At 36.4% G+C, this 14,560-nt stretch overlaps 1 protein-coding gene across 18 annotated transcripts in view; it reads left to right on the plus strand.

Moving 5' to 3' along the window:
- The first annotated feature begins 217 nt into the window (after positions 1-217).
- Positions 218-14,560, plus strand: part of FIP1L1 (factor interacting with PAPOLA and CPSF1) — a 68,332-nt gene continuing 53,989 nt past the window's right edge. For 2 of the 18 annotated variants that reach the window (XM_069594135.1, XM_069594140.1), the window contains exons 1-8: positions 264-596; positions 1,739-1,783; positions 1,888-1,927; positions 5,234-5,291; positions 6,349-6,452; positions 11,069-11,133; positions 11,666-11,773; positions 12,195-12,325. In XM_069594135.1, coding sequence (XP_069450236.1) covers positions 512-596; positions 1,739-1,783; positions 1,888-1,927; positions 5,234-5,291; positions 6,349-6,452; positions 11,069-11,133; positions 11,666-11,773; positions 12,195-12,325 — 636 coding nt within the window. In that variant the 5' untranslated portion in view covers positions 264-511. Of the gene's footprint in view, positions 597-1,738; positions 1,784-1,887; positions 1,928-5,233; positions 5,292-6,348; positions 6,453-11,068; positions 11,134-11,662; positions 11,774-12,194; positions 12,326-12,615; positions 12,685-14,560 lie in introns of all 18 variants that reach the window. The other 16 variants (XM_069594123.1, XM_069594126.1, XM_069594125.1 and 13 more) reach the window with 16 other exon arrangements.

Here is a 14,560-nt window from a genome sequence, read left to right on the forward strand (position 1 = left end):
CTGATACAAGTGAAAAATGAAACGCTTTTCAGAAGATTTAGAAAAACAGAACAGGTAGAGAAGAGAATGCAGGCATCAAAGCCAGAAAGTAAGAATGGTGGTCTCTCCAGCAGTAGAAACACAAGTTATGAGTCCACATAGGGGGAGGGGAATTCTAGCCAACGTAGAACGTCAGGAGATAAAGCCACGCTAAAACGCCGGCGGGATCCCATAGGGGGGCGGGGCCCGCCACGACGCGCATGCGCACCAAGACTCAGGTGGCCGCCGCCGCGGAAGTGAAGCCACCTAGAAACGCCGCGCCGCTTTGGTGCTGCTGCGCGTGCGCGGGCGGAGGGCGCCGGAGTCGTCTGCTTTGCCGCCTCCGCGGCTGCTGCCCTGGATTTCAGTCTCGTGCTTCCTTCGTCCGCTCGCCGGCGGGTTCGCGCCCCTCTCGAGCCCCTGGTCAGCGAGGCAGGGGAAGGGGTTGGAGGGGGCTGTTGATCACTGCGCTTAAGTTGTGCTCGGAGCGGCCATGTCGGCCGGCGAGGTCGAGCGCCTAGTGTCGGAGCTGAGCGGCGGGACCGGAGGGGATGAGGAGGAAGAGTGGCTCTATGGCGGTACGGAACTTCCTGTCCCTTCTCTCTCTCCCGGGTTCTCTCAGGCTTCCCCTCCCGACCCGCAAACTGCCGGCGTCCCGGGCCCCTCACGCCGCCGCCTGCGGCCTTCCGTGCGGAGCTTCCTCCGGCCTGCCTTAGGCCGAGCGCGGCGTGCGCGTTCCCCGCCCCCTCCGCCTCCTCCCGCCCAGCCCACGCCCCCAACGCGCAACGACCCAGCGGCTGCGGGGCCGGGCCGGGCCGGGGGCGCGGGGTTGGAACCCAGCCTCGCCCTCCTCCGCGCCCGCCGTTCTCGGCCGCCTCGCCACTCTTTCACTTGTTTCTTGTATCGATTCTGAGCTTTGTTGGCGTGTTTCTTGTTGCCCTTTGACTGTAGGATGCCCTTCTTGTCCCACAAACAGTCATTCTGTAATAATAGCTAAATAAAGTTGATGCTGTTAAACTAACGTCTTGTTTCTTGATGGTCAGTTTGTGTGGAATGCACCTGCAAGGGTACCTCCTTGTCTGAAAGTCGTGCTTTAAAAATAATTAATTAAAAAGAGTGAGAGAAAGAGATGGAATACATTATGGCCCATAAAGAAAACCCTGAATGTCTCCTGTATTAAGGTGAAATTTTTCTTTTTTAAGAGACTGCGCTTTAACCCACGTAGAAGTACCTCATGTCCCTTAGGCTTATGGTTTTCAGTATCATCTCGTGTATCTATCTTTTTCACAAAATGAATTTACTGCATCTTTTGCTTACCCGTTGAAAGAGATTTGTTTGACATTTGTTTTTTAACTTCCATGAAGTCACAGTCCCTTTTTGTCTGTTTGTGCTAAGTTTGAAAGTTAATGTTTGTTTCGTGCCTAAAGGGCATATTCTCGATTGTGTTTAGAGTAGTCCAGTAAAAGTGCATGTTTGGGCACCTTGCTGCTCCTTGATGTGACTTTGACAAATGTTGATTCTGGTAAACTTGTAAAATACATTACCTTTGGTGCAAGATTTAGCATTAGTTAGTACTCTTTGAAATGTAACTGTGTAGGGTTTCTTTTACAAAGACCTAGAAATCTTTACTTAAAAGTTGATTTTTTAAATTTTATTTTTCATTAGAAACATAATCTTGTTAAGTCATTCTAAGGTGATCTAACTTTGGATGTGCTTATAGGCCCATGGGACGTGCATGTGCACACTGATTTGGCAAAGGACCTAGGTTAGTGCTTGTGATGATCACTTCAGATTTTCATAATAATGGTTTCTTTAAGAGTGATTTGTTTGTTAATTTTATTTATGTGTGTATGTATTTTTTTTTGGTAGATGAAAATGAAGTTGAAAGGCCAGAAGAAGAAAATGCCAGGTTAGTGAAATTTCTTGTTGATACTCAACAAAGATTGTGTGGTACAGTGGTCCTGTCAACAGACTGTCAACATTATTTGGTTATAATCATTGCTTGAATGAGATTGGAAGACACTTGAGTCCTTTATAGTTTATTACTATTTCAGGATGTACTCTTAAACCAATTCTGTTTGCTAATAGCCTAGGGGACAAACAGGTTTTGAGGTAAGGATTTGAATATCTTTCATATTAAATAACTTCGTAACCTTAAGTGAGCTCAGTAGTGGAGTATACGGTATAACCATTACACTACTAAGGAAAAAAGGTTTAAATTTTTTAAAAATAAAGAGTTATTTGGGTAACTACAACTTAAGTATTTCAAATGTAAAATTAAGTGTGGAACGAATGAATTTCTTATAAGATTGGAAGTGTTTGTTAGATTAATTAGAAAGGTGTGAGTGTCATTTATCAAACATATTAGGGAGCTAGAAACTTATCCTAAATTCGGAATAGCTCATTGATACAAGTACATGGATACACGCTGACATTACTCTGACCGGATTCCTTAGTGTCTTATAATGGGGGAGGCATGATTGCAAAAATGACTTTTAAAGAATATTTGGGTTTAAAAAGAGGAGGAAATGCCACCTCACACCCACTGCTGCTGCTGCTAAGTCGCTTCAGTCGTTTCTGACTCTGTGCGACCCCATAGACAGCAGCCCACCAGGCTCCCCCGTCCCTGGGATTCTCCAGGCAAGAACACTGGAGTGGGTTGCCATTTCCTTCTTCCAATGCATGAAAGTGAAAAGTCAAAGTGAAGTCGCTCAGTCGTGTCTGACTCTAGGATGGTTGTAATCAAGACAGGTAGTAACAGGTGCTCCTGAAAATACAGAGAAATTGTAACTCTGATGGTGGAATTGTAAAATGGTGCAACTACTATGGAAAACTGTCTAATGGTTTCTCTAAAGGTTAAAATGTAGAGCTGCCATATATACATGATCCAGGAATTCTACTCCTAGATACATTCTTTAGAGAAATTAAAACACATCACAAAAAGTTTTATGTGAATGTTCATAGCAGCATTATTCATAATAGCCATTAAATGATGAATGAACAGATTTAGAAAAGTGATATATTCATAAGTTGAAATCCTGTTTGACAGTGAAGAGAAACGAAGTACTGATATGTTAGAACACAGGTGAACCTTGAAAACATTATGCTTAGTGAAAGAAGCCAGGCACAAAGGACTATGTATCGCGTTTCTAATTATATTAAGTGTACACAATAGGTAAATCCAAAGATACAGAAAGTAGTTAGTAGTTACTGGGGTAGGAAAAATGGAGACCAACTACATATCTGTAAGATTTCTTTTGGGGATGATGGAAATGTACTATAATTAGATAGATACAGTATTCTGTCTTCATACTTAATCTTCTGGTTGTATGTTTCAAATGAGTAGATTGTATGGAATATGAATTGTATCTCTGCTGCTGTTTTTTAAAAAGTGGATGAAGGGAAGAAGTGAAAAATGGAAACAGCTTAGGGGGTGTTGAGCTTATTCTTCGCTTAAAAATATCCCTATTTTGGATGTGTTTTTTTTTTTAATTAACTCAGTACTGTACCATCTGAAATCTTGTTATTTAATTTTGAAATGGATATATCCAAATCAGTTCCTAACCCTGATCTCAATTAATCACAAAGTTAGGATTTGTGTAGTATATAGTGATGAAAGTAATATTACTTCCTGTCCTTTTTTTCAGTTGGTTCAGAAATTAATGATAATAACACGATTTTGTGAACTAATTTTTATTTTATTTTGTTAATATGAGTTCTTGGCTACAGTTCTTGAAGCTTATTTTCTGATTTCTTACTTCCTCAGTACACAGCCTGATTAAATTGATTGGAGAGGAAGCCCTCTCCCTTGTCACTGTCAAAATGTCTCCATGTTCCTTATTAGCACTTTATTTGGAAAGCTGTTTATTTCATCCAAAGGAAAAGATCTATCTTTAAAATTTTATTTTTCTAGAAAAAGCTTATAATTTTACCACATTTCTAGCATTTTAATGGTGATAGAGAATAAAAACTTAAGTCTGTTGGGCACGAGCACCCTGCCAAACAAACCTGTGTTGTGGTATTCAGAGTGGTACATATTACATTGCCCTAAATAAGCTGAGCTCTTGCTATTAGTTTTCCCCAGATTCTTGTGACTTAAAAAGTGGCTAACCCATCCTTGAAATTGTCATTAACCATTGCATTGTGCTATCTCTAATTGTCATGTGTCACTGATCCAAGTTTTGGTTAAATATACTGTTTTGTGACATAAAAGAACAAGCCCAGCTGGTTTCTGAGAAATGTACTGAATAATCATATTTGCATATTTTTTTCTTTGGGCCAGTGTAGAACAATGAAAATTTAACAGATAAATTTTCAGGTTTTACCCTTCATTTTGCTTTATTTGGAAATTGTATTATGAAAAAAAAAAACACGCTCTAGGGATTAAATTGATTCCTATAGAAACTGACAAAAAGTGAAGTTTAGAAGAGATTGGCAGGAATTCAGTGAAAAGAGCTTTGAACTGTATCAACATCTGGACATTTTTCCTAGAAATGCTTTACCTACATAATTGTGAGTTGCCTTGTAGTTGAGTTTATTTATCTATAAAATGAGGTTAATGGTTAATGTCCACTATAAAAATTATAATTGTAAGAACCAATTGCACTATAGTACTGAAAAATCTGACACCATGGATAATGGCCATATGCTGAGTCTCGTGAGAATAAGAATATTTATTATTATATAGCAATTTTGTTATAATAGGGCAAATTCAAATTAATAACTAGCCTTAAAAAAGTATTTTTGTCATGTGTGAAAATTAGATCTGGAGCTCCTTACTGCCAAACTGGAAGGCAATCTTAAGTGAAAATTAACTGTTTTAAAATCTTAAAATTTGTTTCTTATTTCACAAAGGACATATATCCAATAAGATGAAACTATAAAATGAGGAAGAAAAGAGGAAACTGTTACATAGATTAAGTATGATGCATATTTTAAAAATGTAAGAAACTCAAATTGTATCCCATCATCAAACTGCAAATTTGGCATCATTAACAAACTGGGTGCAATTCCATTTTACTTCCAGTGTTGAATGTACATGTTTTGTATAGGCATTAGGAATAGCAGAGTAAGACAGGCAGTTTTTACCATCTTCTTATCCAATGGAGACAGTAATTTCAAGAAACTATCAGGCATAGCTTAAAAATACTGTAATGCTCCAACCTCACTTCAGAAAAGTAATACACAGCGTGTGCTTGTTTTCTGTTGCTTATAGTGCGAATCCTCCATCTGGAATTGAAGACGAAACTCCTGAAAATGGCGTACCTAAACCGGTAACACAAGGCTTTGAGATCTGGTTACTTCTCTGTTCAAAATCTTTATCGGCAGTTTCCCGTTCACATAGGAAAAAAATCCAAAATTTAGAATTACTTGCAGTATTTTGCATGAGAATTAGTGGGAGGAAACGCTAGATGAAATGGAACATTTACAAAGGTTTAATGTTTATTGCTTTAATAAAAGAGCAGTTTATTATTAATAATAATAGAGAACCTAGTTTTTTTCAAACCAAACATTGCATCTTGCAACCCAAGTTTGTCAGTTTCTTTAGCAGATATATCTATATTTTATTTATATATATTTATATATATGTGTGTGTGTGACAGTCTGACCTCATGCCTATTAAAAGTGACATTTTGCAGGTGACAAATCATCGGTCTTAGGAATGTTTTAACATGTTTTAATCCTATAAAAACAAAATTGTATTCTGTAAGCTCGAACTTATATACAAAAAAGTATTTAGCCTATGAGTTCTATTTTTTAATTTTACTCTTATGTGACTAAGCACAAAACAGCCTTTTAGAGCCAAAATAAAACCTTTGTGTATGGCCCAACTTTTACTCATGGAATCGAAGTATTCCCTCAGTCATTTGCATGCAGGGCCTCAACTGTGTGTAAATGATTGTCAGGAGTAAGTGAACTGTTTTTTAACTGTTTGGTGATTTTAACCATGACTCTGTGACCCTTAAAAATTGTTTTCCTTTTACCTTCATGTTCTTTCTGTTAAGAATTCCTCAAATTTTTTTAAGTTGATATTTTAGTATGTTGCCTTAGATCTTATTTTTAAGAGGAGCAGTTCTTAATAGGAAAAATACATACGGTGTTATTTACAAAAAGACGATGATGAGAAAAAGTTTTACTTAACATCATTATCCTTTGGTCATGTAAAACATCAGAGTTGTAAATGAGTTGAAATAGGCAGCAACACTATAACTTTTTCCTTTAAAAGGAGCTCAAAAAATGCAAAATGGTTACCTTTTCAGTTACACATCTCAGATCAAATGTTGAAACGGATTAATGAGTGCATTTTGTGGTTGTTCTTTTTTGGTGTAGAAAGTGACCGAGACTGAAGATGATAGTGATAGCGACAGTGATGATGATGAGGACGATGTTCATGTCACTATAGGAGACATTAAAACGGGAGCACCACAGTATGGGTGAGTTATACATAACAGTTGTATGTGCTTAAATCAAAGGCAGTGTGCCTGTAGCAGACAATTAGTGATTGATTCCATTGTTTTTACAATTTTCCATCTGACCATGATATGAATTCTTACTAAAATTTCATCTGATAAATTGCTAAGATAGTAGGTACAAGTTCTTGTCACAAGGAAAAAAAATATTTGTAACTATCTGTGGTGATGGATGTTAACTTACTGTAATCATTTTGACAATTTATATGTATGTCAAATCATTCTGTTGTAAACCTGAAGTTAATACAGTATTATATGTTAGTTACAGGGCTTCCCAGGTGGCACTAGTAGTAAAGAACCCGCCTGCCAGTGCAGGAGACATAAGAGACACGGGTTTGATCTCTGGGTCGGGAAGATCCCCTGGAGGAGGGCAGGGGAACCCACTCAAGTATTCTTGCATGGAGAATCCCATGGAAAGAGGAGCCTGGAGGGCTGTGGTCCATAGGGTCACAAAGAGTCAAGACACAACTGAAGCGACTTGGCATGCATGCGTGCATCTAGTTACATCTCATGATGTAAAGGGATTTCAGAATTAAATTTTTTTCTTAAATATAAAGTTAGGTAAACCTGTGTGGAAGTAGCAGTTTTTTATTCTTGAAATTGAAGTGTTTTTACAAATTAATTGAGTGCCACAGATTCTTTAATTAGAAAACCTTAAATTGTTGTTTGCATCTATATTGTTTTTAACATTTTATTACTTTTCCAGACCTGAGTTTAGGTTTTTTGGTTCAGTAAAAACAGTAACCAAAGTACTTCTTTTTGCTTTTTATAGTATTATTTTTCAAGTGGTTAATAATCCTGAGGGCTGTTTATGCCAATATGTTGTCTCAGGGTTTATAGTCTGTAAAGCTGGATCAAGTGAATGGACTGCTGAGGAATAAAGTACAGATTGTGATTTTGTTGTGGTGGTAGAATAAGAGTTGACATTGTTTCTCTGCTTTTCAATTTGGATGTATACTGTGGTACTAGTACATTGGAAACAAGCTTTTCATTAATTGCAGTGTCTTATCTGAAATGGAACAATATATACAGAAATACTTTTGAATATTGTATCTAGCAGAGAAATTTTTTGAAGTTATTTCAGGAAGCTTAAAGGTAATTCAGTTGTCAAAATCAGTTTTGCATTATAATAATGACTGCTTGTGGAATTTTAAGACCCTAGCAACTTTTGTGGGGGGGCAGGATTTAAATGATTCATGTTAGGGTAATGCTGATGTTCTCCTCATCCCCACTTAAAGTAAATGATTAGTGTTGAGCTTGTGAGGTTAGTAAGCCCTTATGGTAATAGGCCTTTGTCATCTGGGCTTCCCTGGTGGCTCAGATAGTAAAGAATCTACCTACCGTGCAGGAGACGACCCGGGTTCACTCCCTGGGTTGGGAACATCCCCTGGAGAAAGGAATGTCTACCCCCTCCGGTATTCTTGACTGGAGAATCCCATAGACAGGAGGAACTACAGTCCTGCTGGCAGGCTGCAGTCCGTGGGGTCACAAAGAGTTGGACACAATTGAGTGACTAACACTTTGACTTTGTTTTTCATTTGCACTACACAGAAGGAACACTTCAAAATAATACCATAGTATTCATTGCATTTTTAGTAAATATTATCCTCTAAAATTATTTGTATTTGCAAGTATAGAAGAATTAAAGGAAATGGTGATTATTTTTTACTAATATGACCAATTTTGGGATAAGACTTTCATACAAACATCAAATACACATAGACTCCCATAGTACTTTTATCTGAACTTTATTTCTTATAGCAGTTTCATGGATTGTAGTTATGTTTGCACTTTTAACACAGTTAGACTCTGAAATCTTTGAGTAGAAACCATGGTTTATGAATTTTCCTATTTCTTACATTGTCCTACATATGGTATTTAGTAGATGTTTATTTAGTAAATAGACTGCATGTTAAAAAACACAGTTGTCTTTGAACTTTTTTCTTCCCTCAACATTTGACCATGAAAATTTTCAAACATTCGAAGAAGTTTAAGGAATTGATGTGGACACCCGTTTACTCATCAGCTGGATTATATAATTTATGTTTTGCTGTGTTTGCTGTATCACCTGTCTGTCTACTACCTACCTCCATGCCTCCACCCATTCAACAGTCCATCTTTTCTTTTGTATCCTTTAATGCATTTCAAACTAAGTTACAGATCTTTCTGGAGAGTATAAAGCTTTTTTAACCTTGCTATCTCAAGATATAGCCATTGAAAACTGAAAGAAAGCCAAGGAGAAAATTTGATGAATACTTACTTTGTGCAGTGTTTTCAGAAGCAAATTTAGAGAGCAAATTGTTTTTAAGCAACAATGCTAAATTGGTTTATTTAAGCTGCTAGAAAGTAAAAACTAGAATTGTTGTAGGTAACACACTTTTTGTCACAGTTTATTGTATCTGCAAGTAAGGTAGGAAGAAAAGCAAATCTTAGGGTAGGAATAATTTACCTTGTATAGAATAGTGGCTTCTCAGCTGTGTCTTTGAAATTCATCTGCTCGTTCATTAAATACTTTTTAAAGACGGCTTGTGTGGCATTCTGTTAATTGATGATGGGAATATAAACTATTCTTATTTATCAAAAGTAGTGAGGAAGACAGACATGTGAGCAAATGCTTTCTAGCTAAGCAGTGTAAGTGCTTACCTAGAAACATGTACAGTGATTTAAAAGTTTTGAGAGGACGGTTGCTAAAAGTCTGCATGTGTTAAAGAGAAAATTCTAAAGGAGGTAGTATTTGAAGTTATTTCAGTAATTTTTGAGACAGAAGGAAATGGACTGATGGTTTTGGCAGAGGAAGCTACTTAGATGTAGTGGAAGCATGACTTAGAGGAACCAGAATGCTGGAGAGTAAGGTAGATGAGAAAGATTGCTTATTTAAACCACAGAAGAGGAGCGTTAGTACATTTTTGCCATGTCATCATGGAACCTTTAAAGGTTATTATAAATAGTCGGTCACATTTGAAATAAAACTAGCAGAAGTAGTTGAGATGTGCTAGACAGAAATTAGTTAATAGATTTGAAGTAATCATCCATATGGGATGATAAAACTAAGCCAGCAGCAGGAATATAGGGATAGATGAAATAATTTGATATATATGAGTAAAGAATAAATGGAAATAATGTGGGTAATGGTTGGTTATAGATGGAAAGGGAGATAAAGGACTCAATGATTTGGAGATTTCTAGATTAGTTCATTGTATACATAGCAGTGTATTACCATATATGGGTAAGGTGGGAGGAGCAGGCTAAAATAAAATTTCTTGGTACATTTAATTTGAAATTCTTTTAGACATCCAGGTATATAGGATCTAGCCCCTAGAGAAGCCTGACATCTCATGGTGGCAGGGCAGCTATTGATTGGTGTCAGATTTACTTGAATACAGTTTTCCAGACAGCTAAGCTTCTTTACTGACAATGAATGCAAAGGCTTGGTGGCATTAAAAAAGAAAAGTAACATTTTAAAAGGCACTGTGGGGAAGGGAAAGTAGCTGGGTGGGAAGTAAAGAACTTCATGTAATGAACTATGGTAAGCCATAAATACGGTTTTGATTTATCCTTTAGCAATTCTGTAAGAGGACCATTTGGAGACAGTCCTGGGTTTTTGTACTTTCAAATAGCTGGGACTTTTGTATATCTTATATAGATACCTCAGAGTGCTTTTGCTGTGCTGAACTTGATTGTTGAAATGTAAGTATTAAGAGACAGGAACCATATTTGTCCAGTTCCTCATTCTCTGTCCTTAGCTTAGAACTATATGTGATACATTGTTGGTACTCAAGCATTTATTGTTGTGTCTGACTCTTTCGACCCCATAGACTCCTCTGTCAGGCTTCCCTGTCCATGGGATTTCCCAAGAAGAGTACTGGAGTGGGTTGCCATTTCTTTCTCCAGGGAATCTTCCTGACCCAGGAATGGAACGCATGGCTCCTGCTGCTCTCCTGCATTGCAGGCGGGTTCTTTACCCCTAAGCCGTAGGCAAAAGCATTTATTAGATGAATTAATTAGTCAGTGAGATGATGAAACCTTTCAAGTTGGTAATGATGGTCCTCCTTGATAGTAACAGTTTTGTTTGAGCTACCTTATATTTCTTAAATTCATAGCAGTGGAGCTTTATACAAATATTTGAGTATTTTATTGAATATAGCCTTAGTTTTCTAAGGCAGAATAACCTAGGTGTCACAATTAACACGTTGGAGACAAAAGATGAACATTATTAGGCGGGCAAGAAGCAATGAGATTTTGCAAGTCCAGATGAATGAGTAGGAGATGAGGAAGTTAAAACAAGGCATATAAACTATTCTTTCCTTTCCAGCCAAATTTCTGGTTAGTTTGTAACAGCGGAATATTGAATTATTTACAGGTGGATTTTTAAGATGGAAAATTAATCATACTTTTTTAAAAATTTGTTTTTATCTTTTATTGAGCAAGTGATAGACTTTTAAAATTTAAAACATTTTCTAAAATGTTTTAGTGTCAGTCTATCCAGTTAATATGTGGGTATATAATTTATATGTACATACTGAATATTTTGCTGTTTTCATTGCAGCATTTCAGGATAATTTGTATTATTTTGCTTTTAGGAGTTACGGTACAGCACCTGTAAATCTTAACATCAAGACAGGAGGAAGAGTTTATGGAACTACCGGTAAATTTATATTTGTAGTTGCATCAATAGGAAAATTGGGCATATATCTGAATAAGTCAAGAATAGATGTGAGTTATTACAACCCAGTTAAAAAGAACAGTTTTGACCATATATAGTGGGCACTTTCCTGTAAATGGCTAGTTAGTAAATCCTTTAGGCTGTGGGTCACGTAGGGTTCCTGTCACGTGTGTGATTTTGTTGTTGTTTGTTTGTTCTACAGCTTTTTTAAAAGGTAGAAATCTTTCTTAGCTCACAGAATGTATGAAGATAATGATTTAAAAGAGGGAAGTTTCTTGGTACAGGAATCCCTTATTATAAACAAGAAGTCTCTAATCTCTCTGTTTTATCTTATAACTACACCATACACTTTGACCTCACTTTTTATTTGTGGAAACGTTACTACTCAGTGTGAAATCTTTGCCGCAATTAGTGCTAGCATTAGCAGTAGTAAAAGGCTGTCATTGTTTTCTGTTTGTCTGTGGTATGTCTCACTAATATGGGTCCTTTACGGTTTTGTAATTTTCTAAAGTAGGAACGAAAGTGAAAGGAGTAGATCTGGATGCGCCTGGAAGCATTAATGGAGTTCCGCTCTTGGAGGTGGATTTGGATTCTTTTGAAGATAAACCATGGCGTAAACCTGGTAAGATCATTGTGGATTATATCAGTTTGAAAAAATTTTAGTATAAATAATCATTAGCAAACAGTATGAACAATCATTAGAAAAGTTTTTTTCAGCATATAATATTACTTTTTAAATGTAATTTTTATTGTCTTAAGCACACAAGTAATAGTGACTTATAATATTAAATCTTACAGGTGACCTAGCGTTATATAAAAGTAGACTCATTGTTTTTATTATAATGCCAATTCTAGAGGAAATCATTTTGGTCAAAACTTTGTATAGTTCTGTTGCTTTATGGTATTAATTGGGAGAATTGGTAAAATTAGAAGAGGTGATAAGACTTAATAGAACTCTATATTTTTACAGTTTATTATATTTTATGTACTGCATAAAAATAGAATTGAAATCATTTGTCCACTGAAAGTATGTTTATCTTTAGGTGCTGATCTTTCTGATTATTTTAATTACGGGTTTAATGAAGATACCTGGAAGGCTTACTGTGAAAAACAGAAGAGGATACGAATGGGGCTTGAAGTTATACCAGTTACCTCTACTACAAATAAAATTACGGTAATTAGTAAATATTCCAAAATACCCCGGCCTTTTCTACTGTCCCAATTTTATTCCCTAAATACATCAGTTTTTCCCTATAAAGGTGGTTAAATGCTATATGATAGTTTAAAAATTCCGTTTTACCGTGTTTGTTTTTCCCCCCTCCTTCCCTTTCAGAGTTTCATATTAATGATTATCTGATGTTTTTAGTTTCATGTTGCAGACTAGCCACAGCTGGTTTGTCTTTATGTGGCCTGTCAATTAAAAATTATGTGGTATCTTAATGGGGAATATGTTATTTAACTTAGGCCGAAGACTGTACTATGGAAGTTACACCAGGTGCAGAGATCCAAGATGGCAGATTCAATCTTTTTAAGGTGAATTTTAGTAAATTATCCTTGGTTGCTCTCATTTTTTGTTCTGGAGTCTGCTCCCATACCACTACTCGAGGGACAAGATTAAAATGGAAATAGCTACCTTTTTTCCAAATCTTCAGCTTCCTGGTGACTTACAAATTTGCTGATTGTTGTTTTATCTCCACTTTTGCAAGCATGTGAATTATAGCCTATTATACTAACAAATGCAAAGTAAAACTATTCTTGCTGTATGTTGTGATTTTATTTTGAGTCAAGTGTATGTTTGTTTGTAGGATATAAAAGTTCATGCCAACAGGCTAAGCACTCATTGTAGATCCTGCTGTAATTTTTATCAGAATTGGAGACTTATTTTTCCTGATTTTCTGTTAAAAAATGGTAAGGTAGATGGCATACCCTGTATTATCTGTGTGACACTGAAATCATTGATGTGATGTCTCTTACAGTTGAAGGTATCTCAAGAATCTTAGGTATTCTTTGAGAGTCGCCAAGAGAGACTCAACAAAATTAGGATAAAGTCATTGATTTTTTAAATGAATATTTAAAAGGAGCAAGTTAGTGAGGAACTTGTAGGTTGATACCACTTGGGTATCAGGTCTGACTTTTTGCTTCTCTATTCCATATGATCATTCCAAAGAATAATAATATTTTTTCATACTTGTGTGATACACAGCATCCCACAAACTTTCTCAAAACCTGATTGTAAACTCTTCTTCCTTTACCTTAAGTCTTAATTCTTGATTCTTGTGTTGAGTGACACTGGGATGTCAGTGACTGGGAGTGACTTTTAGTTTGAGCTATACACTCAGGGAATTTTTATGGGCAGGAACTTTTCTGTGTCCCTTTTGGGGCTTATAGCCCTGTCCTCCAAAATACTGCCTTATGCGATGCATGTGCTATATCCGCAGATGTAGCCGCTCTGCTGGACACAGTTCTGTATAGAGAATTTAATTTTAATTTACATCCTACTTTAGGTAAGTATTTGGTTCTTGTTCTGCTGTAAATATTTTGAAAGTGTTTGATGTCTCTTATTTTAAATGGTCATCAAGTTATTTTTGATGATACCTACTTAGTTAGACATTGAATATATTGTCTTTTACAATTGCAGTGAATAGTTAGAGAAGTTATCTTGATGAGGAAATAGTTTGTTGGCAATGGTGCTTTTCATTTTCTTCCAACAGAAAAAAGAACTGCCTTTTTAAACTTCCAGTTTTTGTATACTTTGTGTTTTCTTGCAGTAAACTACTAAAAGCAAAGAAGAAGAAGAAACTGCTAGGGTCTTGTCTTTTATTGAAGGTAGCCATAGTGAATAAGTTATACATACAGTCTATCAAAAAATCATTTTGAAGTTTCTTTTGATCATGTGAGAGGAGATGATTGTTCCATTCTGATTTATTTACTCCTGAAGGAATAAGGACTTGAATTTGATAGGTGTAGTCAAATTATTTAAGAAATCAGCCTTATTGAATCAGAGAGTTAATTTTTTTCTGGAGAATAGAAGACATGGCTTTGTAGGGTGTAGTTTAATTTTAGAAAGCATGGAAACCAGGAAGATGAGTTGGAGGAATTACTGTCTGTTTGTGATTAGGACAGTGACTTACAAGTAATACTGTTTTGGTGGCAGCGTATGGTGTAGTTGAATAAAGTCCAAGCTCTTGTCCATTTCTCTACCATTTTGAACTGTAATTATTAGGATTGATGAGAAGGAGATAGAAGGAAAAAAACCTGCCCAACTTTATTGACATATCCGAATGCCTTCATTGTGCCCAGCCCTGTGCTACAGTAAAACAGTCTGTGTTCAGGGAGCTCACGATCTGAGTGATGTGTACATACAAACTGATAACCATATTGTATTGTGAAAGTGTTATATTGGTGTATT

This window comes from Ovis canadensis, chromosome 6, assembly GCF_042477335.2.
Source record: "Ovis canadensis isolate MfBH-ARS-UI-01 breed Bighorn chromosome 6, ARS-UI_OviCan_v2, whole genome shotgun sequence".
NCBI classification, from domain to species: domain Eukaryota; kingdom Metazoa; phylum Chordata; class Mammalia; order Artiodactyla; family Bovidae; genus Ovis; species Ovis canadensis.